Raw genomic sequence first — 25827 nt, 5'->3', positions numbered from 1 at the left:
TTTTATTTTTAGGTGATGGAAAATGATAGAGAGAGAGAAGCATTTTCTGTTTTTCTTCTACCATGCAAGATGTAAACAATTTTGATTTCCACATCAGAATGTTGCAACCGACACTGAAAGTTTTCTGGGTTTTTTTTCCTTCTTAATCCCTTTTCCCGAAAACCATTCTCCCTCTCTCTCACTCTCTGTCTCTCTGTCTCTCTCTCTCTCTGAAACACACACACACACACACACACACACAGAGTCATTAGGGTAAGAAGGGCAGAACAGGGCTTTGAAAAAAGGGGGAACAGTCAAAAGAACAATACATCACCCAGTCACGCAGTTTAGGAACTCACCAAGGAGAAAGCAGCTGCACCCAGGATGCTGACAGCGCTGTCCAGCTGAGTAGCAGTTTCCATGGTGTTGAATCCTACTTAGTAATGACTTTCAGCCGCTCTAGGCCTGGGAGTGTTTGGGGGAGATAAAAGGCAAGCTGCATGCAGTGACTCTGACCTGTTTTTCAGTTCCAGACAAGTTTCTGATGTGCTTGCAGAAACTTTGACTTTCTAGATGTGAGCATGAGGGTTTCTTTGCAGTTATTGCTGCCTGCTTTTAGGCAATGTTTTCTGGGTTTTTAGTTTGTTTTGTTTTGATGGGGTTTATTTTGTTGTTGTTTTTTGGTTATTGTTACTTAACTCTCCTTGCAAGGTTTGCTAGAGTCTCCATGCTGATGAGCTGCCAATTTGCATTCTGCTGCCTCCCAATAGTCACCTGCCCACAGCGCCAACATTACCCCACTTCTTAGTCTCTGCTCTTCTATTTTCTACCTTGAAGTGCTTGTTTGTTATTCTTATTTTGAGCCTGGGGAATTCTCTTGCTCTCACTGACTTTTTGCCTTATTCAGGTAATGCAGCATCTGTCAGTTTCAGTAACAGAGCTTGAGCGTCAAAGCCATAGGTAGCTGCTCCGTGTCCTGAGGAATGATCGTGCTGGAGTGGTCTGCATTGTCAGAGGGGGACACTGGGGACCTCCTGATAGCCCACCTTCTAAACAAGCACTCACTGAGCAGCTGTTAAAGCTGGAATTTCAAGGGGAGTGTGTAATAAAGCCAGGAATACTGGGGTTGCCTCTTAGTTCCATTGCTTATAAGCTTTGTGATGGGAGCAAAGTACTTACCTGGGCTGCCATGAGGATTAAGTGCCAAGGTGTATGTAAAGCACTGTGTAGTGTGTAGCAGTCAGAACTTTGCCGTCAGGCTGCTGGTGACCACGGCTCAGCTCTACCCCTTGGAGTCATGTGCCTGGGGCTTGTCACCAGGCTTGCTGATGTTTCTGCTTCCTTGAGGGTGGACTGGGTTATGATAGTACCTAGCTTGCCAGTTTGCAAGAATTAAATGAGACGATAATAATAGTAAGGCCCATTTGCTGATTGCCCACTCTGTTGTTATCTAAGTGCTTTACAGGAGCATATATATTTATGGGTAGTTATGCCAATGCATAAAAATAAAAATATTGTATATTAAAAAGCATTGGTGTTCATGTGTGTATATAAAGAGATTTTAGTTGTACACAATTGTATAGATCTGTATGTACAATCATGTTATGTAATGTATCAGAGATAAGAAATATATATATTATTTGAATCTCTAAAATGTATATGGATTCATCTAAATTATACAGATAAATACAGAAATGATTTAAAATAAAAACGCTCTGTGTCAGGCTAAGTTTTAACGCATCTTATTCTCACAGGAACCTTATGAGGTAGGTACTACCATCATCTACATTTTGTAGATGAAATAATTGAAGTACAAAGGCTAAGAGACTTTCGAGATGACTGTCATACATATGTCTATATATAGGTAGTTGTGTGTATGTGAGTTGTGCTTTGTAAAGTGCCTGAAATTGTATTTAAACAATGTTAGCTAGTTTTGTTATTATTTCTTTTATTCTCAGTACAAGCTAGAACATTGGTTCTCTTTCGAAAATGACATTGTTAGTGTTAAAAGAATCTTAGGTATTTTCTTCATAATACCACCTTGCCATCCACAAAATATTTCCCCTTTGAGATTTTTGGTAAATTCCCTCAACAGCCCAGATATCTGTGATCAAAGCACCCTGATTACCTAGGCCACAGAGGCAGAGACACCTTTTTAGTGGCCCACCCCCAATTTTCCAGCAGGGGGATGAGTACATAGCATATGGCATAAGAATGGACTCTCCCAGGAGGCTCTTCAAAAGTGCCAAGGGGTCAGGTACTGCTGTTCAACCCAAAATCTACATCTCTTAGGACTTCAGATAACAGCAATGGGAAACCCTGATTTTACCCATGAGTTGGAGGACTCTGCTCTGGGTTATGCGATAGACTGGCCTTTGGTCCAATATCAAACATTAGATTGAATCCTCAGCAATTGCACAATGAGAACTTCATGTCCTTCAGAAAACTGCAGCTAGTGAATTTACATACAAATCTCCCAAATATGTAATACACATGTGTGTGTGCATGAGCACACGTATTGTCCAATAGTGAATAAAAAAGCGCCTTTTTATGTTTTCTCATGAAATGACTGTTTTATTTCTTCTCACGTGAGAATATTATTTCAGCCCTAATTCTTAACTTTATTGGTGAAGAAAAGTTAGGTTGTCCTGAGCAAGGTTGAGAACGTGCATTGATATACGGATATGTGTATGTAAGTACTTATGTATATGTGCACACCTGCATACACCCACACGTACACGTTGCTTGGTTCTCCTGACATTACAAGGCTCTCGTTTACAGGGAGAATCAAACAAGAGCACCATCAAGAAGTTCTCTGGAAGGCGGCCCCTCCCAAACAGTCATGGTCCTCAGCCTTGGCAGTGCCGAAAGCAGATGGGGCCCATGGGCTTTCTCAGCAAGCTCCTCACGTGGTTCTGCGAGAGGCTCGAACATCAGAGGGACACGATCACAGCAGTGAAGGGCTTTTGCTGTATGTGCACGTGTGCATGCATGTGGTGGGAATAAGTGTGTGTGTACATGTTTGTGCGCTGTGTGCTTTCCTGGAAGAGTGGAGTGCTCACCAGAGCTCCGTTTACATAAAAAGTGGCTACTTTCCAGGAAGTAGAAACAGCCTTCAGATGTCATCATATGTTATCAAGGACCTCAGGGTGTTGAGGGGGAAATGGGATGGGACTGAGATGGTTGTCTGAGCAACTAAATTGCACCTGTACTGTTTTATTTTTTTAAACATGGAGGATTCTCTGTTTAATTAAAATATTGTTTTAAGAAAAAATTACAGGTGGGATGAGATTCTACCTCCTGGGCATTGTCCATGGAAAAACAAATAACAGCCTCTATTTATGCACAAAGCATGTGCATCGCATATGGGCTTCCTTTGGGCTTATTTGCTCACCTCTGTCCACATTACAGGTGACAGGCATTTGCATTTGTTGGTGGAGCCTTTTAAGAATCCCTTTCATTTCTGCCATCATTTTTATTTACTTTACATTTTACATAAAATGTGTATGCTTATCTTCATTTTAGAAAAGGGCCTAGTTTTGGAAAGTCTAATGTAAACTACTGCTTTTTAAATCTACACTTAAATCCTCATAATTGAACAGGGTAGGGGCTCAATTATAAAGCAGCATTTTAGGGAGATAATTATCTCCCTCCTTGCCATATGCCAGGATAAAGTTAGTGACTTTTTTGTTTTAATTAACATATTTTTTAAGGACGGTACTAGAAGCCCAGGTTTAACATCACCACCACCATCATCACCATCACCACAAATAAAAGAGCAGAATTTTTGGAAGAGGGCACAAGCTCCTGGCCCAGACAGATCCCCACTTGCTTCCAACAAGTTGCTAGACTTGACTTTAGGCAAATCATACGACCTATTAATTCTTATCATCTTCATTTATAAAATGAGGGCAATGCTCTCTTCAAGGATCAATTGACATAGGGCAGTGGGAGTTCATTATAACCCTCACAGTTCACTATACTATAAGGAGTTTACAGAGGAGGGACCATTAAATATATTTGATATGGGGTGATAATTGCTATTAAGACAGCTTGCGTTGTACAACTGTGTATGGCACTCAGGCTAAGACCTCTCTCTCATATCTAAAGTTGAAAGCTAAAACTTCTCATTGAGCCAGGAGACAATATTTCCCAACAGCTAAGGATGCCTGTTTTGGAATCCTGGACTTGCCACTTCCTTGGTGTGTGACCTCAGGTAACTTAACTTCTTTGTGCCTCAGTTTCCTCACTGTAAATAAGAATAGCTTACAATTTATGACGTACAGATCTGGCTGGTGTGGCTCAGTGGATTGGGTGCCAGCCTGTAAACTGAAAGGTTACTGGTTCGATTCCCGGTCAGGGCACATGCCTGGGTTGAGGGCCAGGTCCCCAGTTGGGGTGTGTGAGTAGGAGTCAATCCGTGTTTCTCTCACATATCATCGATGTTTCTCTCCCTCTCTTTCTCCTCCCTTCCCCTCTCTCTAAAAAGATATATAAAAAAATCTTTAAAAAAATTATGAAGTATGCTGCAGGCCCATCACATAGATTGTTTTATTTATTCTACAGAGCAATATTAAGAGGCATATATTACTAACATCCTGATTTATGGATGAAAACACAAAGGCACAAAACTTTGGTTTAACTTGTCCTGGGTTGCAGCTAGCAAGTGACAGAATCAGGATTCAAACTCACAACATCTGCTTCTAGATCCCACATTTTAAAAACTTTTATATGTGTTACCAACCTGTTATGAGTATCAAGATAATTGAATGAGACAAGAGTAAGATACTATTAAGATAACTAAGTGGGGTAGATAACTCAATCCTGCTGGGAGTATTAAATCATTAAATGAAATAAGCAACACAAGAACCTGAGCTGGATTCTTGGCTCATAGTAAGCACTCAATAAAGGTAAACCTAGCACTTACTATTTTTTTCGTCTTCATCATACAAGCTTCCCCCTCACCAAAGTTGAATTAATCACTAGAACAGATGTTTCACTGAAACGCACAGTTTGTTTTGGTCGTTGATCCAAAGACTGACATTTCCATGCTCAGGAATACCCTGGTGTGCCAAACAGCCAGTGCACCCGCAGAAGGCACCACCAGTGGCTATGGCAGCCTACTGCTCACCTGGGCAGCCCCACACCACGTCCCCTGATGGACACAAGTACAGCCACATGTGTGAATAAGGAATGTACCCGTGAAGGAAACACACAGAAGCCAAAGGACTCAGAACACTGACTCACAGGTACCTTTTCAGACTAAGCTTTTATTTTTTGATATTACAAACCAGTTTTCTTTATTCACAAACCACTGTAAGTGATATAAACACTAATTTCTAAAGACAGATATACACATTTTCTGGGTTTGCAGATTGCATGATGTGTGTCTTAAGAAGTCACTATATGCCACACATGATATTAATCTTTTTTCATAATTCATAATAGCAATAGTTATTTAGATAAATGAAAACATTCCAAATAAATACTGTTTTAAAAAATCCAAAATGTTTGTTTACATCTCTGACATACATTTTAAAATGACTTATTGGCATCTTGGAGGAGTGCCTAGACAAAAGATTCTGCAACATCAGTTGGCACCCACTTGCTCTAAATGATTTTATTAAAACTACATACAATCATGGGGGAAAAGTACAGCTCATCGATGAAAATCAAAACTGCAAATTAATTTTACTTTAACCAACACAGTAAGAATTCTATGTTTGTGATTCCAAATACAATGCAAATTCTGAATTGTGAAATTTGAGGCAATTGAGAGAAATCTGTTTATTCTCCCTAGCCCCCTGCTCTTTGATCATTCTGCCCTCCAGGGTAGGATGCCGAAGCATTTTAATAAATTGTTGTCTTTAAAAACATCAACCAGGCATCCATTGTCATCATACCGTTTCCCAGGTGGGGAAATGAGAACATCTTCGTGATGCTATAAAACACCCTTTTGCCCCTTCCCTCCCCCACCCAAAGAAGTCTGTTGAAAAAAACATTGTATATGCTTTGGGCTGCTAAGCAGTTTCCCCCCTTTCTCTCATTTCAAGATAACGGTCATCTGCCTTAGATATCGAAGCTACAGAAACTTGGTTTTCAAATCTCGTGAAACTTTATTGATGGTTTAATATCCAACCGATCTTACTGCATGCACATAGGATGACAAGAATGCTGGATCACAAACACTTTTTTTTTTAAGTTTTGTTTGGTTTTGTTTGAAAGCAGAGTTGTTACAGCGGATTGGCAGGTTCACAGCGGTGAGTTGATAACTTACTAAAGTGCTTGCCAGAGGGCCCGCACTGTACACATGAAGACTTAACTAGGGCAGCAGAACTACTGGGGACAGCTTGCTGCTGTTTGTTGAATTTAAATACAAAAACAGGAAGACCCGTGACAGATACCCCAACTTAGGTTAACTTGTAAACAGGACAACATGGAAGGAGTTCAAACAGAAGTAATTCAGACAAACTGCAATTTTTCGGCCGTGTCCCTCTGGCCCTGCTTCAGAGGTGGGGGTACTCTGTTCTTCGGGGAGAAAGAGGGTAGACCTACTTTTTTGCTTCCTTCTGACAAGTGTCCTGGGCCTTGGAGACAGAACTAAAGGTACTGATTTGAGATAATCCCTGGGGACCGAGAGGAATGGGGGGGCAGGCTCTCACGTACTGAAAAATTGCAGGTTGCTCACATAATACAGTCATGTTTCAAAAAGTACCAAGCTGATGAAAATACCGTGATTATCTCTACTCAATGATTGCAATACTTGTAAAATGCTTCTATAAATCCAAATATGATTATCATGTAATTCCATAAAAATTATACGTCTGTCTCTAACAGTTGTTCTACTAGGCTAAAACTAAAGCTTCATAGACTGTTTCTAGAACTTAACAACTCCACTGCACAGATGTAAATTTTATACATTTTTTTAACTGGTACAAAGAATTTAAGTTTTTATTACTTTCTTTTTTTGGAAAAAAAGAAAAAAATAGAAACAGTGCTTTTTATCACCTTTTTATTAATGTTATTTTTCCCTCCCATAATATAAAAGTCAGCAATGATATCAATAATTTATTATACTGGAAGAAATATAAAAAGAATGCTTGTTGATGGCCTAACTAGCAGTTTTTGCCTAAATAACTAGCGGCTGGTTAAGAAGCTGAATACTGCCAGGGGGAATGGTTTAAAGGGCGGGTTTGCACAGCTTCATTCAACTTGGATGCACAAGGGCTGCTAGAAGCACCCCCTTAACAGCATAACCTTTGGCCTGAACTGACAATGAGTAACTTAGAACCGTTGCTATATGATCGTTGGTGCAGTGGGTCGTTTAGATTCATCAGTTACTATTTCTTTTCCGTTTAGTCAACCCCCAGTCCCAATCCCCTAAGTCCCTCCCACCCTTCCCCTTTCATAAAAGAAAATAATGCAGATGCAGAAAAAATGACTACTGTAGTCACTTACACTCTTCCCGAACAGCTGATAACCCCAGTAGCTTAATATTCAGCATATATAATTCATTTACATGATAAAGCACTCTGGATATGGCCCTAAACCAGTTTTTATTCATAGCTAGCATCTCTCTAGATCAACCACAAAAAAAAAAAAAAACTCCTACAGCCAGCAACCAAACTACGGAACCTTCAGAAATTAAAGACCCACAATATTAAAATACACAGAACAAAATATCTGAGGTATAAGATAAAAAATGTAATTTTTTTCCTCTTTTTAGTTTTTAGAGTTGCTAAAATGATGCACTACTGCATGTATTGCAATACCCAGGCCTCGGAAAGCTTCCTTTCTCCCCACATTGGAAGGTTTTTATGGTTTTGTCATTTAGTATGGAGCAAAACGGTTGTATCCCCCTCGGTATATACTAGCCTGCAATGAAGAAAGAACGAGACCCACATCATCAGCATGGCTCCTAGTCTTGGCATCAGTCAAGGGTGCAAAAGCATTCTGAAACAAAGCAATTTGAGGGGTGTGTTTTTTACATTTTCCTTTTGCAACACGTGGATCATCAAAAAAAGACTAATGTGAAAAATAGACACTCAAAATCAACCAAAATGGAGGCACCCCCTACCCATCCCAGGTCACTCTTGGAGAACTAGATAGGGCCAATCCTGACCTCCCCCAAAAGCTCCTTAAACAGAAACCCCCAGTAAAATCAAATTCTGTCAGCCAGTCCTAGTAGCTAAAAGGACTCTGATACCAACTGGACCATTGACGGATGTGCACTATTTTAGTCTGTTTGCTTGTTTGATTCATTAATAGTATGTTCCATCAGGAAAAGCTCAATCTACACTCAAGAGGTTGAATGTAGGCGACTGATTGAAGGGAGTAATTCAACTCTCCTTTCCAACACGTAACTCAAGTGGACTAGGTGTCGAAGCAGAGTTGTTGAATGCAAAATCAAGATGAAAATTTAAATCAGCTTCTTACTTGACTTGGCTCAATAAGCTGTATAGGATTTGCTCTTAAGAGGGGAGTTATACAGATGAATAGCTTGATGTAACTGAGCTTGTGCAAAAGAATATGGTTCCCAGATCGTGGCTGAATTTCTATGACCATGCTCCAGCGAATTGTCTGGCCATGGCTTTAGACAGCTACAAGGTGGCATTTAACTCATTTCCTTTTTCTAAAAGTTTTGGCGATTCCAATGAATGCCTATGGGGATTGAGTTTTAGGATAAGGACTGATATTCTTGATCCCAAGCAGAAAGCTGCATGCCAAAAGCTTTGTAATGATTGCATACGCTCTCACGTGATGGGCACGTCTTACTGTACTCAAGAATTTTAGTGCATAGAAGTTTGAACAAGTACAGGCAAATTCACCCACCCTCACCTCCCCTCTTTGCCCTCCCCCCACCCCCCAAACAAAAACCCAAACCCCCCAAAACAAAAGACAACCCCCAAACCCAGCTGATTCCTCCTAATTCCTTATGTACTAGGCACACACACAAAGTGTGCCCCTCTCTATTTTCTTTCCTGGGCGACTATGACTTTGAACATGAATTGTAATAGGGGAGGAGAGGCAGTCAGATTCTCAGCTGCCTGACAGCAGAGGCCTGGAAGTGTGCAGCTTAGCTCCTCTGAAGTCTGTGCTGGGGCTGGAACCTTGGGGCTATGTGAATGAGCAGCAAGGGAGGAAAAAAAAAGAAAAAAAAAAGTTCTGCATTGACACTGCATTCTGTTAGTGATGGATTTAATTATCAAAATGACTAATTATTCCATTAAGGTAAGTGCTCTGCTAGGTGAGACTTGCAAAATTAGAAATATAATAACTTACATGCACTACATTGCCAAGAAATTAAGACATTTATCAAGTTTACTGGGAGGATTAATGTGGCATTTTAGCTGCTGTTAGATTAGCACAAGAGACAAATTCAATTAAGGGAAAGTGAGAGGACGTCAACAGTCAACCCATATGAAGGTCCCAGCTGGGGAAGGGAAGGGAAGCAGGAAGAAGTGAGGAAGAGGAGGAGTTGGTACTCACCATGGCACCAACGCCGTAGGTGGGGGCTGGAGCAAGTGTGTGGTGGTAGGGGTCGGCAGCATAAACTCGTCCGTAACTGAAAGGAAAACAGAGGTGAAGATTAATCCATAATATGTGATTACAAACTAATAATAACAACCACAAAATGCAAAATACCAAGACAGTGTGGAAGGGCCCTATTCATCCTCAAAAGTAAGAAACATGTTCCGATCTTACACATAACATGAAAAAGTCCATCTGTGTGTAGCACATTCTTTTGTCCGTTTAACATGGCTGGAAATATCCTCTCTCTCATAAGACCTTTTCTAACTGCTCATGTAGCTACCTTAGAGACTGAGGCAGGCAAAGAAAAAAAAAAAAGAAAAAACACTTGAAAAAATGGTTTTAAGAAGCCCAGTATCCCCAGAGGACATGTTAATACTCAAGAGAGTCCTTTTCCCCTAATTTAGCTTCCTCTAATCAAATGAGACAGGTGGATCAAAAAGGGTGAAGTGACTCAGTCTGTGCAGTTAGGGTCCAATATCTTACAATGTAAAGAGAAAATGCATTCAAGCTGAAGCATCCTCGAAGGGTTTGCAGGACCTTAACCCCCACCATACTCAGGAATTAGAGCTGATTTGATTTCAACCCTATCACTCCAAACTTCTATCTCATCAGTCTCTGGCCAGGTTTCAAACACTATTTCTTAATGGCATTTCCTTATCTCTGAGTTTTTCTGTGTCTTTACCATCTGCCTTGCTCCACCACCATGACTTCCAGTGCAGGTTTCACAATAAAAATGAAGGGATGGAAGCCTGTTGCACTGGGTGGCTACCAAGTGTCTGAGACTGAACGATGCCACAGGTCAGAAATTAGGGTTTGGAGAAGTTAAGTCATTTGCTCAAGGTCAGAGAGCTAGACAGAGTTAGAGCTGATCTTTAAATTTATCAGAGCAACTGGAATGCTCTTTACATGGTGGCATGTACCCTTACTTAAGCGACCTGCCAGGTATCTTCTTGAAAGTAGTTTGGATACTGCTCTTTCAGTAAGGATCAAAGCTGAGATGCAATCTTAAATGGGGTCCCTGGAAGCAGAGCCTGAAATAGAGATTCTTGTGCATGTGAAGAAGGGGAAGGAGAAAGAGGCAGGCAGTTCCAGAGCAAGGGACAAATAGAAATGGTGTGGGCTAGAGATGAGCTTTGACCTGATCCCATGAGTTGTAACCTAGACTTCATTCCCACCTGGAGGTAAATGGGTGGGTTTTTTAATGCTCATTTAAGTTAAGCATTAGCTGTGGGTTTTCCTGAGGGGTGCAGGATAGCTTCTGAGTTCAAGTGGCTTTCTTGGGCAGAGGGTAATTCCTTGAAAAACGGAGTGGCTGAGCACCATTAGCAACTAACACTCACAGCAGCGGGGGGATGGGTGTACCAGCCACCAAATGGGAAGTAGGTAGATTATCAACAGCTTTTGACTCCTAGACTATCCTTTAAAGAATGAAGGAACAAGGCAGGCAGAAATGGTTTGTCTGTAGTATCAACTACAATCAACCTTAAGTCACCTCCCATCTCTTGGAGTGTAATTTGCATGCATTTTATTCCTCTCCCTCCTTATCTTTTCTCCATTTTGTTTCCGATCTTCTTGCCCATAGCTCATGGATAAGAATGTACTGGATGGGTCTGATATTATTGCTTACACCACAGAGCCTGGAAAGGTGGGAAGAAGCTGGGTGAAGAAGCTTCTAACTCTTAGGCTCTGAGGTAGACTCCAAATGGAAGTAAAAAGTGATTCTACCAGTTCACATTGGATGGGACTTATTCCCAAACCCTCTTTGCCTGTTTCAGAGGGCACTGAGCTCAAATGATCCAGATGAAGCTTTTGGCTTCAACACAGTATGTTCTCCTGACCCTCAAAAGCAGTGATATGAATGGATATTTCTTTTCTGGGGGGGAATCTCTTGTGAAACAGTCAACCCTACCCCTTTGCATTTCATTCTTTGGGTTGCCCTCTAGTCCTTTGGCTCATCAAAATGGCCTTCAAAGATCCTCCTTCTCTCTGGAAGGAAAAACAGATGGCAGTCCAAGACAGGGTGTGTTAAAAGAAGAACAATGATGACTTTTTTTGAAGAAATCACTTATTCAGGGAGGTCACTCACAAAACCTGGGCCTCGACCCACATAATTAGAAGTAGATATTAATATGTGTAAAAGAACATGGGATATAACTTTATCATTGACTTTTATTTTATGAGAAAGTAAAGTTAATAGTCTAGAGGGGAAAAAACACTGTTAATAGGATTATTTTAATGCACTTTCACCCAGCAAAACTCACTGTATGAACAAGACATAAACTACAAAAACTGGAAACCCTTGGAAATGTACTAAGTGATGCCACAGCATGGTGTTCCTTCAAAAGGAGGGTGAAGATGCAAATTAAGAGCAATTATTTGTTAAAATTTAATTTGGGGAATGGTTTTACTATGGCAAAATTTTCTCTTTTAGGGAGGCGACATATTGGTGGCCTGAATGTACTCCATGACAATGTAGCTCCCACCTTCTCCTCCCACATACTTTAATTGTAAATTCTTCTTTGTTTATAACACTGGGCAGAGCTTCAACCTTTGTGGAAAGCCCAAGGTAACAATTTGGCAGCATTCTCTTCCACAGCCGAATTAAAATACAGCAGCGCTCAACTATTCCTCATAAGTGAATAGGCGCTTCTTCTCCTCGGGGTGACCTCTACCTTCAGAATCCGATAGTTTTATTATGATTAATAAATTTCATTTCCACAGAGGAAAAGGGACCATGTCAGCTCAAACTGAAAGCAAGAAAGCTTCTTTTCAAATGCAAATTTCTGAACACGCCCTTGTGTGACACTCTAATTTAGACACAAGGTCATTAAGGGAGAAGTGGACTCCAGCGTTACTCTTGCAACAGATATGCCAGGAAGGTCAGCGACCTCATGTGCTCAGAGCTGGCTAAGCACTGCCGGAAGGAAGAAAAGCGATTCCCAGGCACCCCAGAGGAGTGATGGCAAAATGTGTTATGGCTGCCATATTATGAGTGATCTGTGCATTCAGTCACCTTTCACACCACCCATCCTTGGCCAAAGTGGACAATAGTGCAATCAGGTCATGAAGCTCTCTGTTTCCCCACTTCCCATCCACCAGAAATTACAGATGAATTCTTACATGTGTCCACTTCACTCAATTCATACTACCACCATCCTAATATCACCAGCCAATATTTCAACCAACAGAACCAAATCAACAATAGCCTCTAGTGAAGTCTCATCTCTTTAGTTCTCTTTCTGCCTCTTTAAGCCACCAGCCATTTATATCTATATCTGTTAAATCTATCTATCATCTATCTGGCCAGCTAGCTATCCCTATCAAGCCTATCTACCTAATCTATCTATCTCCAACAAAGCTATCTATTCATCCATCTACCTAGTTAAATATAAATTTATATAATTCTAGTTATATCACTTCTTTGTTTAAAATGCTGCAATGGTTTTCCATTGATTCTAGAAAAAATCCAAACTTGCATGAATCACCCCTGTCCCTTTCTTGTCCTCTCATACCCCTCTACTCCTTGCTTACTGGGTTCCAGTCACACTGGGCTCTTCAATACTCTGTGGACACAAGCAAATTCATTCTCTTAGGGCTTTGGCACTTATTCATACTCCACCTGAATTGCTTCCTTGCCTTCTTTATGTCTCAGATCAAATGTCACCTCCCCAGAGTGAAGGCTCCTTTCCTGAGCACTCTTTCTTAAGCACATTTTCCCATCCCTTCCTCACCCTTCATGTAATGCAGTAAATCTCTATTGATTTTGGTTACTTACTCCTCTCCCTGATTATTTACCTGTCCCCCTTCCTGGAATGCCAGCACCATAGAGGCTGGGGCTGAATCTGTGTTGTTTGCTTTTGTATCTCAGTGTCTAGTACAGCACTGGCCATGGTGCAGAGAAACGAGGGGCAGAGCCAATGCCACCATGTGAGTGAAGGCAGCAAGAGGGAGGAGTAGAGAGGAGAGAAATGAGTCCTGGGAAGACCCTTGTACCCATCACTATGATTCTGTCAATGTCAAGAGTCTTTCAGATAAGCTATCTGAAGATTTTAGTTCAGCTGCCCTCAGAGATGTTCAATACCCTTAAAGACACTCAGAAGAAAAGCTTCTGGGGGCTCTGGAAATAGAGTGGGTAACTTCACTTCACCCCTGAGAGGTCACAAAACACTGGCCACATCGCCATAAAGCTCATTAAAACCCTTCAGGGAAAAGCCAAATAAATAAAAAAATAAAAGGTAACAGCTTGCAGCCATCATGTGCCCTTGTCCATTTTTGACCTTAGCAACAACTTCAAACCTGTAGGCCCAGCCCTGGTCCTGGGAAGGGCAAAGGCCTTGGGGCAAGAAGACCCAGGTCCAATTTCAGCCTTTGCAATGTCCTTGCTCAATGACTTGGGCAAATCAATCTCTCTGAGCCTGATTTCCCTGTTCATGAAATAGTATTGTTCTGTCTGAGGCCCTGCCTAATTCACAGATAAAGTACACGGAAAGAAACCAGACTCATTTTAGAGCAGTCTGCAGACAGAGGAGGTTATAATACAAGGGTTCTTACACAGATTTTCACAAGCCAATCCCTCACTCCTGCCCAGACTGTTGGTCTGTAGAAGGAACTGAAAGATCTTATTCTAATAAGATCATGTAGAGCTCTAGCAATCAACTTACAGATACTTTTGGAGTTAAGATCTATCTAATTTGTGAGTTACAGATGTGCTTTAAATTGCTATATTTGAACTTAAGGTGATGTTGCTTCATTTGAACTTAAGGTTCAATAAATAAGTATGCTGCCTGTTGAATGGAAAATATGAACCTGTGTTGTAAAGTGCCCTGTCAACTCTACTGAGAAATGGAAATATCACTTATTAATAACATCTTCTAAATCCAGTTGAAATAAGCTGGATGCTCATAAATACAATAAGGTTATGTTGGTACCCCACACCAGTGTTTTAACAGTCAAGTGATTTTCTTCTAGGGATATAGTAAGAATACTGTAATGAATTTCACTCTCTACATTTCACTCTCTATATTTCAACTAAGAGCCTCGATGTCCCTGGAACCTGTTATTCTTACTTTAACATTACCTCTCCATGCCTTCTGTCCCCGAGATAGCTGGGGGAATCCCGGTGGGGCAGAAAGATGAATAAATATCCTCTCCTCTCAGATCTATATCATAATGTGGCATAGATCTAGACAGCCCAACCACGGCAAGTAGGTACAAGGGCTATGGCCGTGTCCTTACCACACAGAGAAGCACTGCAGAGTTAGCATTCAAAATAGGATACGTCACTAGGGATGGGACTATATGGCCCCCAGTCTCTGCAATGCCATTAGGGGCTATAGTGCTCTCCTAATTATATTTAAGACATAGTGTGTAAGGTACTTGGGAAAATTAATCCATGCAAGGCATATACTAACCACAGAGTAAACAAACAGGATACTTACTACACTATGGCCTCGTAGTTCTAACGGCCTGCCATTTGGAGGGTAATGATTTAGCTAGAGCATGTTCTATGGTCTTAGACCTCAGTTGTTCACCTTGCTTTGGTGAATGTCTACAACTAAGAAAATATTCCTGTGTGACTGCTGTAGCCTTCTCCTAGGCAATGACTTAGACAAGACACATAAGTTAGACGAAGTGGACCAGCCCCATAACTGAAAACCAAAACCAAACCAAAACAAAACAAAACAGCTCCAAATGCACCTAAACCTCCAAGAAAGATACTGGTAGAAATGGGAGAAATTCTCTGAGATGAACAACATGGAGTTACCTCAACTTGACTCTGAGATTTCTGAATTCTACTGCTGCTCACTTCCTTAGTATGGAATTGAAACAATCATCTTCACAGATCACTTAGCATAGTTTTCAGTCTCAAGATTTTTGTCCTCAGAAGAGGGAGTGAAAGCATCTTCTGGGCTCTTTAACTCGTCATTGGGGAGCCATGGCTTTGTCGTTGCTCATAGATGTGGGTCACACATCTGAACTGTGCGTATATAAGCACGCACCTAAACCCAGCACCTGGAGGATCTATGAGAACCAGATCATACCCCCATGGCAAATCAGATGGCATCATCTTTTCTATGCCCTCCCAGTGCAGTTCAAAACTTCTATTTGGAATCCCAACAAAGCAGGTTTGAAGTAGGAACTTTGATTCTGGATTCATCACAGCACAGCAGCAGCCACTGTCTGGGAGTCAAGAAGACACAATAAGTCCTGCTTTTGGATAGACAATTCCTCCACTATAATAAAAGACACATAGCTACACTCTCTTAATGTCAAGCCCAAGGCCACCTTCCTTTTAGAAAGTCTGCTTCACCTTCATTGTGTCCTGACTACTGCTCTACCAAAATCATGAAGAATTTCTCATAGTGCTTTGAAATCAACATGGCAACTCAACTATGGTTTAATTCACAGGGGGACCACAAAGGCAGTTCTGTGTTCGTATCCCTCATGGAATATTCAATGCCTCTGCAGAGAATCCAAGTTGAAGCTAAGAATTCCACAAGGTCAGAATTCCTAGAGTCAAATTCTGCTTCTGCTACTTTCTTGCTAAGTAATCTCAAAGTTTATCTCCTCTCTGAGCCAGTTTCTCCATCCTTGAATAGAGACAATAATAATGCATACTGACTATAAAAGACTATAATGAAGCTGAGATAAGGGTTAGTCAGAACCAAACAAGTGTCAGTTATTGATGCTATTTAGACCGAGAGGATTGCAACTCTTGCCTACTCCCTATTCCATGTGGGATCATTACAGTAGAGTTCGTGGCGTATTTACATGAGTCAGAACTATCGTGACCTGGGTTGTCCACCTGAAGCCCATCCCCACGCCCCTTGGAAGTGGACCAAAGATTCTGAGAGGTTAATAAGCAGGGTGAGGAAGAGGTAGGTTACTTGGAGGCAAAATTAAAACATAAAGTAAAAAAAAAAAACCCCTAACAATGTCCAGATTATTTGTCAAAATATTTGAAATTCTGGGTGAGTATCCCTCACCTCTGAGACACCAGTTCCAGAGGCATACAAATACTTTTAATATTCATTTGAGTAAAAATGTGGCTCTAGAATGGTACTGTTAAATAAAAATATAAAGAGAAACACAAATGCAAGCCACATGACATTTTAAGTTTTACCGTAGCCTCATTAAAAAAGTAAAATCAGGTGATGTTCGTTTTTATATTTTTATTTAACTCACTATATTAAAAACACTATCGTTTCAATGTTTAACTGAAAGATTATGAATAAAATATTTTACATAGTTTTTTACTAAGGTTTTAAAATCTATATATATTTTACACTTATAGCTCATCTCAATTTGGACCAGCCACATTTTACGGGCTCAGTAGCCACATGTGGAGATTGGCCACCATATTGCCAAGCATGACTCCAGGAAAACCAGTTGGATGTTCTTGCCATTGAAATGGAAAAGATTCCCCAGTGATCAGCTCAGTGTTTCCTAAGGTGTGATCTGAGGACTCCTGTATTAGAATTGCCCAAGGGAACTTGTAGGAATGCAGATTTTCATGCTCCCTCTCCAGATCTGTGCATCAGAATCTCTGAGGCAGGGGGAGGGAAGGACAACATCAAATCTGCATTGATATTAAGATCTGCAGGTGATTTTAATGCACAATAACATTTGGTACCCACTGCTATTATTATTTTTAATTCTGCAATGAGATAGAATTCCCATCCATACTCAGGCTAATTCAGAGCTATCTAGATACCTTTAATTTTCATGTGTCAACTGATAGAACCATTTTATTTATAGGGTATATAGAGTATAAATAAAATCTCATGTAACAAGCTTTGAACACGCTTAGTATACTGTACGCTGTCCATAAATGCTATGATTACTTTTCCGAAGTTCCTTTGATGTATGCCCCTTAGCACTCTGTACATCACCTATGATGATACATGTCATGTTTTATTGGAAACAAATCAATTAACTCCAAATCAATTCACTGCATGACAGCTTCGCTGAATAATCAAATCACCTAAATGAAAGGAAGACAGATAAAATTTGCTGAAGGATCACAATTAAAGAAATGACCAATTTGGAAATTTCTTATAAATATTATCTGGTCTTAGGGCAGCTGCATGGATGCTACGTACCTGCACATGTGTGTACATGTGTGTAGGTTGGGGGAGATAGAAGGATGCAAGGAGTGGTGAAACCCCCCCTTGTGCCTCTGAACTTGCCAAATATTCCCTCTAATAACTACTTAATAAAGTGTATATTAACCTGTTCCGCAGGGGATGGTTTCATCTGCTTTTATAGATGTGTTCCTTTGGCCAAGACGTTTTCACAAACCCCTACCCTTATGCCACATGTGTGACCAGCTCTCATGAGGACCTGGAATGTGTCTCCAGGTTGACTCCCCATGCCATGAAGATGGTATCTAGCATGGTGGAAGGAGCAAGACTTGCTGATGGACCAAGACCCAGCTTTCACCTGCACCTCATAAACACACAAGCCTGTGTACACGCGCTCCCATGAGCAAGGAGCAGCTGGGAATTTAGACTCTTCAGCCAAAACAACTAGTTCAAAGTGTCTCATAGTTTTCAGAGAATGGCTTATCATGTTAGGTGATTTTTAACCACTGATTTTCAGCAGCAGAAAGGCTTTCAGGGAACTGACCTGGACCATACTCTGCTTGTTTAACCCTCCATCTTCTGGATACATAAAGTGACCCCTGACAAGGGAGCTTCTCCCTTCCTCACATTATCCCTGCACCAAGATCAGTGCCCAGCACATCTGAGACTAAACATACACCTACTGCATGAAGGGGATGGACCACGTCAAATAAAGGCCCAGTGGAACAGTTGTTTAGAGAACCGTTCAGTTCCCATGAGCAGCCTCAAAATTTCCACGACTATGCCCACAACACACAATACTAGCTTTCTTGGAGCAAGATAGCATAGCTGAAGAAAGCAGGAGAACTCCCTCTGGAGGCAAAGGTCAATGTTCCAAAGTCAAGATAAAAGCAGCACGTGGGGGTGGTGTAGTCCAGTGGAAAGAGAACTTTGGTATCAGAAAGACTTCAGTGTGACTATGGGCAAGTTACCAAAACTCTCCAGGCCTGAACATTTTTTTTTTCTTTTTAAACCTGAAAACAAGAATGATAGTAACATCTACCTCACTGAGCTCTTATAATAAATTATATATGCATGCCCATACACACACACATATAATTAATCATACTTGCTAGCACACAGAGTTTGCTCAGTAAGTGATAGCAAGTTATTACTATGCCCTGGAGAATTCAGCAAAGCCCATGTGAGGGAAAGTGACTGCCAAGATGAAGGGCTTGCTTTCCATAGTGACAAAAAGTCTTAGCCCTCCATGGGAATGACTGATACACCCTTGGAGTAAGAAGGAGGGCATGGACCTTTAACACAAAATTTACCTGGTAAGTTTCTAATCTAAAGACATATACTGTTTGTTCACTTTTGAAAATACAGCCCAAAGGCAACCACTTCTCAGCTCTTTCACAGACATCATCCCAGCGCAGGCCATTTCACCCCTTGCTGACGAGCTGCAAGAGACTCACAACTAGGGTTGTTTCCCCTGCTTTCACCATATTGCAATCCATTCTTCACAAAGCAGTCTAAGACATCATTAAAAAATAAATCAGATCACAGCTGACCTTCCAGTGCCTTCCTGACACACTTAAAATAAAATTTCAAATAGTTTCTGCAGCCACCAAGTCCTAATTTGTTCTGACCCCTGGTTATCTTCACAATATTATTTCTAAAACTCTCCCTGTGCTCATGTGCTTTAAACACCCTGGATATCTTACTGTACTTGGACACCTCAAGCAGCTTCGCCCACGGGGCATTTGCACTTGCCTCCATTCTGCCTGAGGTGCTTTCAATTCCACAATTACTTACCTGGTTCGCACTTCACTTGTTTCAGGTCCCTGCTCAAAGTTTACCTTCTCAGAGAGGCCTACTCTAATCAGTAAATGTAAAGTAGCATCTCATGGTACTTTCCATCCCCTCCTCTGCTGTTTGATTCAGTATAGCTATTCTATCACTTTACATGCCAACATATTACATGTTCATCCATCTACATGATTGGAGTCTGGTGTGTAGCAGAATTAAGGCTCTCTGAAGGAAGGGCTTCTCCTGACTTCTTTCATGCTGTGTCCTGAGGGCTGAAAACAGTTGCTGATACCCAGTGATGACTCAAGACATATTAATTCACTGAAATGAATTTCCAGCTGCTCTGTCAAAATAAGTAAATTGCTTTTCAACCTCCATGCTTATCCAAGATCCATATCCTACTCATTAGCCAGTCCTGGAAAAGCTCCAGTCCTGGAAAAGCTCCAATGAATCACAACATTAGGGAGACCCTGGGTGTCAGGAGAAGGAAGAACAATCTTGCCCCTTCGACCATCTCTTGCAGAATTCAACTCATCAGAGGATCTTGGTGTCACAGTACAAGAGGCAATTGCAGTGTTCAAGCTGGAGGTAATAGATGGGACACCCATGTGAGCATGTCTTTCAGGAACAACCAAAACAAAACGTCTAATAAGATTTTTGGAGCCACTGATTCAAAAAATCAATTTCCTCATCAATATAGTCTCATAATCCACAAATGCTAATAAAATTTTTTTTGGTTCTATGTGGCTAGTAAAAGCAGAATTGATGTTTTGGTATCCTCTCCAAAAGACCCACATGAAAATCATTACTTTTCCTTTGGGAACTGAAAGAAAAATCCTTCAGTCTTACTGTTGTTACTGTTTGATGATTTTCACCATCTCTACCCTGAGCCCCAGACAAAACTGCCTGGCCAGCTCTGCCCTTATAGGCGGCCATGTAAGAATAATACATATTTATATGAATTTCAGTTACAATCTTCATCAAGCACTCAAAACTGAGATTTTAAACATCTTTAAATTTCTTTCTTCATTCAAAAAGATAAAAGTTGCCTATTGTCAAAACTGAAAATGTCTGTCAAACCTTAAGAAGTGTTCTATATAGAGGTGAAGCCTCCTGACAGGTGTGATGTTTGCAGTGTAGGTGTCCTGGGTTTTTCCAGCATGGGGGAGGTGAGGCCCTGGAAGACTGGACTGAAACCAGGAGGTACAACCTTTATGGACTCAGCAGTTCTGATTTTAGACTTTCACTCTATGAGGAGGGTGGACTGGCTGGGAGATAATCTGACTTTTGTTTGATATGGGTGTCTCCTTTTTCATGCTTGATTCAAAATTCAGAGTTCAAATTGAACCTTATGAAGCATACAACATATTATTAATATGGCCATCAAAGCAACAGGGATATCTCTCTCAATTTGAAATTTGATCAATAGCAATTCATTAAGAATTTACTGAGTAGCCATCCTAAATTAGATAAGGTAGATGAAAACAGTCGCTCTGCTCAGGCAACCTTCCATTATCCACAGCGTCTTCTTGAAATATTATGTGTGGACCACTTGCTTACAAGGCAGGGTTTGTTAAGTCACAAGACAAAAAATCAATATCTACCTCTTTGGTTGTAACTGTGCAATGTTTTATCTATGATGTCAGAATATAACCTAAGATCCACTGGGACACGCATACAGTTTAACAGGAAAGATAGAGGCTCTGGAGGACCAGCGTAGCCACCAATGATGTCTATTACAATTTTAAACCAACTTTCTTCCCCACCCCAAGCAGTTTCTCCTTTAGTTGCATGCTTCATTCTCAAGGTTTTGAAAATGTTAAATGACACTTGTATCCCAGGCTCATTCTCCTGCCACCCACAACAATGCAACTATCAGTCTTTTCCTATTAGGCATTAGTGAAGTGTTATGGATGTCACCACCACCTCTCACGAAGAGAAGCAGAGACATTTGGGGCTAAGGGCTGAGGAGGACCATTATCCAAAGGGTTTTACAGGAATGGACTAAGCTGTGGCTTTAAAATTTGGGCATGAATACTCCTTCAACTCCCCAGGTGAGACTTTAATCCACTAAAAACACTGAGACTGACAATATCAATGAAACTTAGGCGAAATTTTCTGTAGCCCTGTTTTTTAGAGCAGAGAGGGCTGGGGACATGTTCTTAGTTCTCTGCCCTCCCTTTAGTTTCTTCTCTCCAAAGACTGTAAGTAGGAAGTGAAACAAATATGCCTCTGTTTATGGTTCCATTGATCAAATGTGATGGGTAACAGAAGAATGTCTATTTGCAGGGCTCTGTTTAATGTATGCTTTGAAGGTCATGGCGTACTCAACTGTACGTGGTTGAGCTGCAACATGCACCCTTTTTGCTAAAAGCACACCTTGGTAAGATCTCCCAGTAATCATTACAGTCATAGTTTAGGCTTAAAAGCTAAATAAATAAATTAAATAAATAAATAAATAAATAAATACAAGTCTGTTGTTAGTTAAGGCACTCACCTATCTTGACATTTAATCAAGTAATTCCATGCTAATGAAAGTCCAAATTTAACTGTTCTGAACCACATCAAAGCAAAAAGACAGGCGTTATTGTGATGGACACATCATGCAGGTGCAGTTTCCATTTGCCAATTCCCTGATTTCAAAAACAGAAGACTTCATCTCTCTAAGTCCTACTCCTTGTAATATGTTTTAAAAGAAAGGAAATAGAGGATCTTTAACTAATGGAATGAAGATCCCCTTCTTATAAGAGAGATAATTATATTCCCCAATGCCTCCAGCTTTATCGATTCAGTCTTTGGGGGCCTATTATACATACCAGTCATTCCATAAAGATCCCAAATAATTCATATATAAATCTGTGTGAACCCAGACATAATGCGTCAAAAAATACAGAAGTCACACATCTGTGTCTCTCATCTCCCCTGCTCAGCATTTTAACATAAGATTTTATTATGGCTTCATTCAACATAGTCTTACTTTTCTGGATCATGTATTATTAAAACCAAAAATAAAATATCAAAGTTAGCAAAATGTCTAATGTCTTTTTAGACAGCAGAGAATAAAGACTCCCACTATACTCCAAAGATATACGAACTTTGTTTTTTTTTTTAACTAAACTTTCTAGAGTGACCGACTGCAGCATGTGAAGGAAAAGGAAAAAAAGGATACTGAGACGTGGATGGATGCATCAAGAAGTAGCAATGTTTGTTACCTGCAGAGGTGTTACAAGAAATTTCATCTGCTGCAACGAAGACGAACTGATTTCTGGAAGAGAAGATAAAATTCACAATACTGCTCGCTCAGGGGGACATGTGCTGTCTGCCAATTGGTTCGATGTATTCAGATGAGGGAAGGGAAGGGTGTTGCGTTTGAATGGATGTTGCAAGGAATGTGTTGATATATCTTGGACTTAGAGAGTTTAGAAAGATCATGAAATAGGCATGCGGGGACCTCATCAACGAAATCATGGTAATGTCAGAATATGGACCATGTACAAGCTGTTGCACCGGAATATTAATGCTATGTGTTACCAAAATGTCATGCCAGGAGATGTTTGTAAGGCTAGGGCATTTCAAACTGAGCTTATATGGACTTCTATGCTGAATGGAGATTACATTTTTAAAATATAGGCTATTAGAAAAAATGAATATATTGCAACAAGCTAGGGAAATCATAAAATTCCAGACTTTATTATTATGAATATAATATCAAAAAACTATTTTTACAAAAGGCAAGAAAAAGAAATGCTGTCAATTCAGAAGAGAATGTTATATGGTGTCATGTTATGGATAATAATTTCCTCACCAAACTAGGCTTGCTACATGAAGAGGTAAGAGAACTCATCAGTTGAAATAAGCCCTGTCTTGCCAAATTATTTTTAATGATGCACTAAAAGAAAATAAAAATGGAAAATGCCATTTTACTTTGATTTAGTAAATCTAGGAAGCTGATAAAACTCTCTTAAGATGTTTTCAACTGTGGTATTTCCACAATGTAATGCATTCTAATTCAGACATACAGTTTATTTCCCCAGAAATAAGAACATCTGTGTCAGGCAGATTATACAAATGCCCCAGTGAAATTGGCTAGGCTCTTAACGCCTCAGAAGCAGCAGTATAGAGCCTTACAGTTCTCATTTGCGAGATTTTACTGTGCACGTGGATCATCAAGAACCAAGATAAATGCATCTTTTTGGTCTTAGTTTGATTGGTCTTGTTCAAATGTTTCAATGCTTCAGAAAGCATCTAGTGATTGAAAATTTCTTAAAGCATCTTAAGAAAGTTTTACTGTTGCAAGAGGTATACCCTGGAATATAAATAGTGCTACCATTTGAAAATTCACTAGAATTTAACATTCAGTTGAAAATTCTAATCATTTCTGCACCAATAAAGTCTAAACAAAATTATACATGCTCTGAGAACAGTATTTTTATGTTTCTCTTTCACATAACAAAAGTCACAGCTAAGTTCATTTATTACCTCTCTTAAAACAATAAAAGTTACTGTCATTGGATTTTTGCTCTCTTTTCACTCTGACTCAAACTTTTTGAGCCCCATCAATATCTGCCATCAAAAATCCAAAGTTTGAGAGCAATAAAATTAATGTCCCTGAAAATGAAGATGTTTTGATTGAATATTGGTTTTGACTTGCTTATATTTGACTTACTGAAGGGGCTGTAAGACATGGGTACCTGAAATTAAAGGTATGGTAGTCTTGGGCAGGTCAAAAAAGCACTTAGAATGACCTCTGTTTATGCTAGGCTCACAAGAAGAATACTGTTAACAAAAATGGCTAGCTGGTTTATCCTCAGAGGCAAGCTCTTGGGAATAGCCATTCACTCATCATGTCGGGGGTTTCATGAGTGAGGTGGCTCCATCTAGTTCATACTCCCCAACCCTAGAAGACTCTGCTACCTTGCATCCCACTTCTGCATTTTCTCTAAGGAAGTGTCCAGCCTGATGGACATATGAGAAGAGCCACGGGAGGCAACCAATATAAATAAATGCAAAATGGTGAGTGAATTAATAGGGGAAACTTGTAAAATACTACTTATTAGTGTTACTGTAAACAAAGTAGACCTTTTAAAAAAATTGTTCCAGAATTCTACAAAATATGATGGTTGCCCATAGCACTTTTCTAACATTATATACTTACTCTTAAAAAAAAAAAAAGCCACGATTTCTCCATTTTCCGCTTTTCTTCCTTTTTTCCTTATTTTTTTCTTTTTAGGTAACTTATGCTTTTTACATCTTTCACTGTCTTTATGATTCCAGAACAAATTTCTGAACAAAGGATAATGATTATCCTTTTTAATGACTGTCTCCAAAAGAGTTGCCTCAAATGAGTTCTGACTAGCAAATCAAATCTATATAAAAGCACAGAGTTAGCACCAATAGTGATATTTTAAAGAATATTTGATTAACTCTGAAGCAATGCCAACAAGATTTGCAAAAATATTTGTAAAAAAATGGTAGCCATTGGGATGTATCAATTCTGTATGGATTTTTTAACCACAAAGGCAATCCCACTACATCCTAGGTTACCCTAACAAAGGTATGTGGATGAAGGTATAATTTTTCTGACATGGAGCTTACCCTAACATCTCAGAAAAGTGCTCATTAATTCTACGGAGTCAACTTATATGACCATCCCTTCTTCTAAACTACCCTTTTATCAAGTGATCATAAGTTCAATAATTAGGAAATTCCTGCTTAACAATAGCCTGATGAGAAGCAGTCCATAGGCCAACAGAAGACTTCAGGTAGAGTTACAAGGGGAGGTTTCATGGTGGTATGTATGTCCATTGTTTTACACTGTGTTTATCTGCGGGTCTGTTTCTATCCCCTTGAATTTTAAGACACTCTATCTTAGCCATGAATGGACTGTCTAGGACCCTGTAGGTAAGATTGTCTACCCTAAACGACCAGAGAGGTATGATCAATGACTTAATGATGTACTTGAGAAGTGGTTATCCCCAAAGATGTTCAGGAATATTAAGTGATAAGAACAAAGCAGGTGTGCTCTGGGCAGTGGAGTCACCTCTCAATTTTAGCCTTAGAAAGAAGGCTGGCCCCAGGGACTGCCCCCTTATGCTAATCCTAGCCTGATCTTCACTCTCAACACTGACCTATTGGTTTAAATTTCAAAAGCAGTTGCACCTGATTTTTAGCCATCTAATTTGTTCAGTGGTTCTAGATGGTCGAGGAAAACTGGCCAAGCAGTTCTCAACCTGGGTTGCACCTGGTGAACAACTGGTATTCTTTTAAAATTGCTAGTGACCAAGCTACGTCCAAGACTGACTAAATGGGGATCTCAATGAGTGGGTCTCAGGCATCAGTAGTTTCTATTGATCTCCAGTGATTCTAACACGCAACTCAGATTGAGAACCACGTGTCTCATTGAATGGTTCTCACCTTGGCTGCTCCTTAGAGTCATAGG

The 25827-nt window shown here is 40.2% G+C and overlaps 1 protein-coding gene across 16 annotated transcripts in view; it reads right to left on the bottom strand.

Annotated features, from left to right (window-relative positions):
* Positions 1–5231: 5231 nt before the first annotated feature.
* Positions 5232–25827, bottom strand: part of RBFOX1 (RNA binding fox-1 homolog 1) — a 2121844-nt gene continuing 2101248 nt past the window's right edge. For 5 of the 16 annotated variants that reach the window (XM_053929098.2, XM_053929120.2, XM_024553443.3 and 2 more), the window contains 3 exons: positions 22601–22653; positions 9469–9544; positions 5232–7932 (listed from right to left, as the gene is read on the bottom strand). In XM_053929098.2, the coding sequence (XP_053785073.1) occupies position 7932; positions 9469–9544; positions 22601–22653 (130 nt within the window). In that variant the 3' untranslated portion in view covers positions 5232–7931. Of the gene's footprint in view, positions 9097–9468; positions 9545–22600; positions 22654–25827 lie in introns of all 16 variants that reach the window. The other 11 variants (XM_053929070.2, XM_053929100.2, XM_024553441.3 and 8 more) reach the window with 6 other exon arrangements.

This window comes from Desmodus rotundus, chromosome 1 (genome assembly GCF_022682495.2).
Source record: "Desmodus rotundus isolate HL8 chromosome 1, HLdesRot8A.1, whole genome shotgun sequence".
Classification (NCBI taxonomy): domain Eukaryota; kingdom Metazoa; phylum Chordata; class Mammalia; order Chiroptera; family Phyllostomidae; genus Desmodus; species Desmodus rotundus.
The sequence above is the reverse complement of the archived record's forward strand: the minus strand, read 5'-3'. Positions and strand labels throughout refer to the sequence as shown.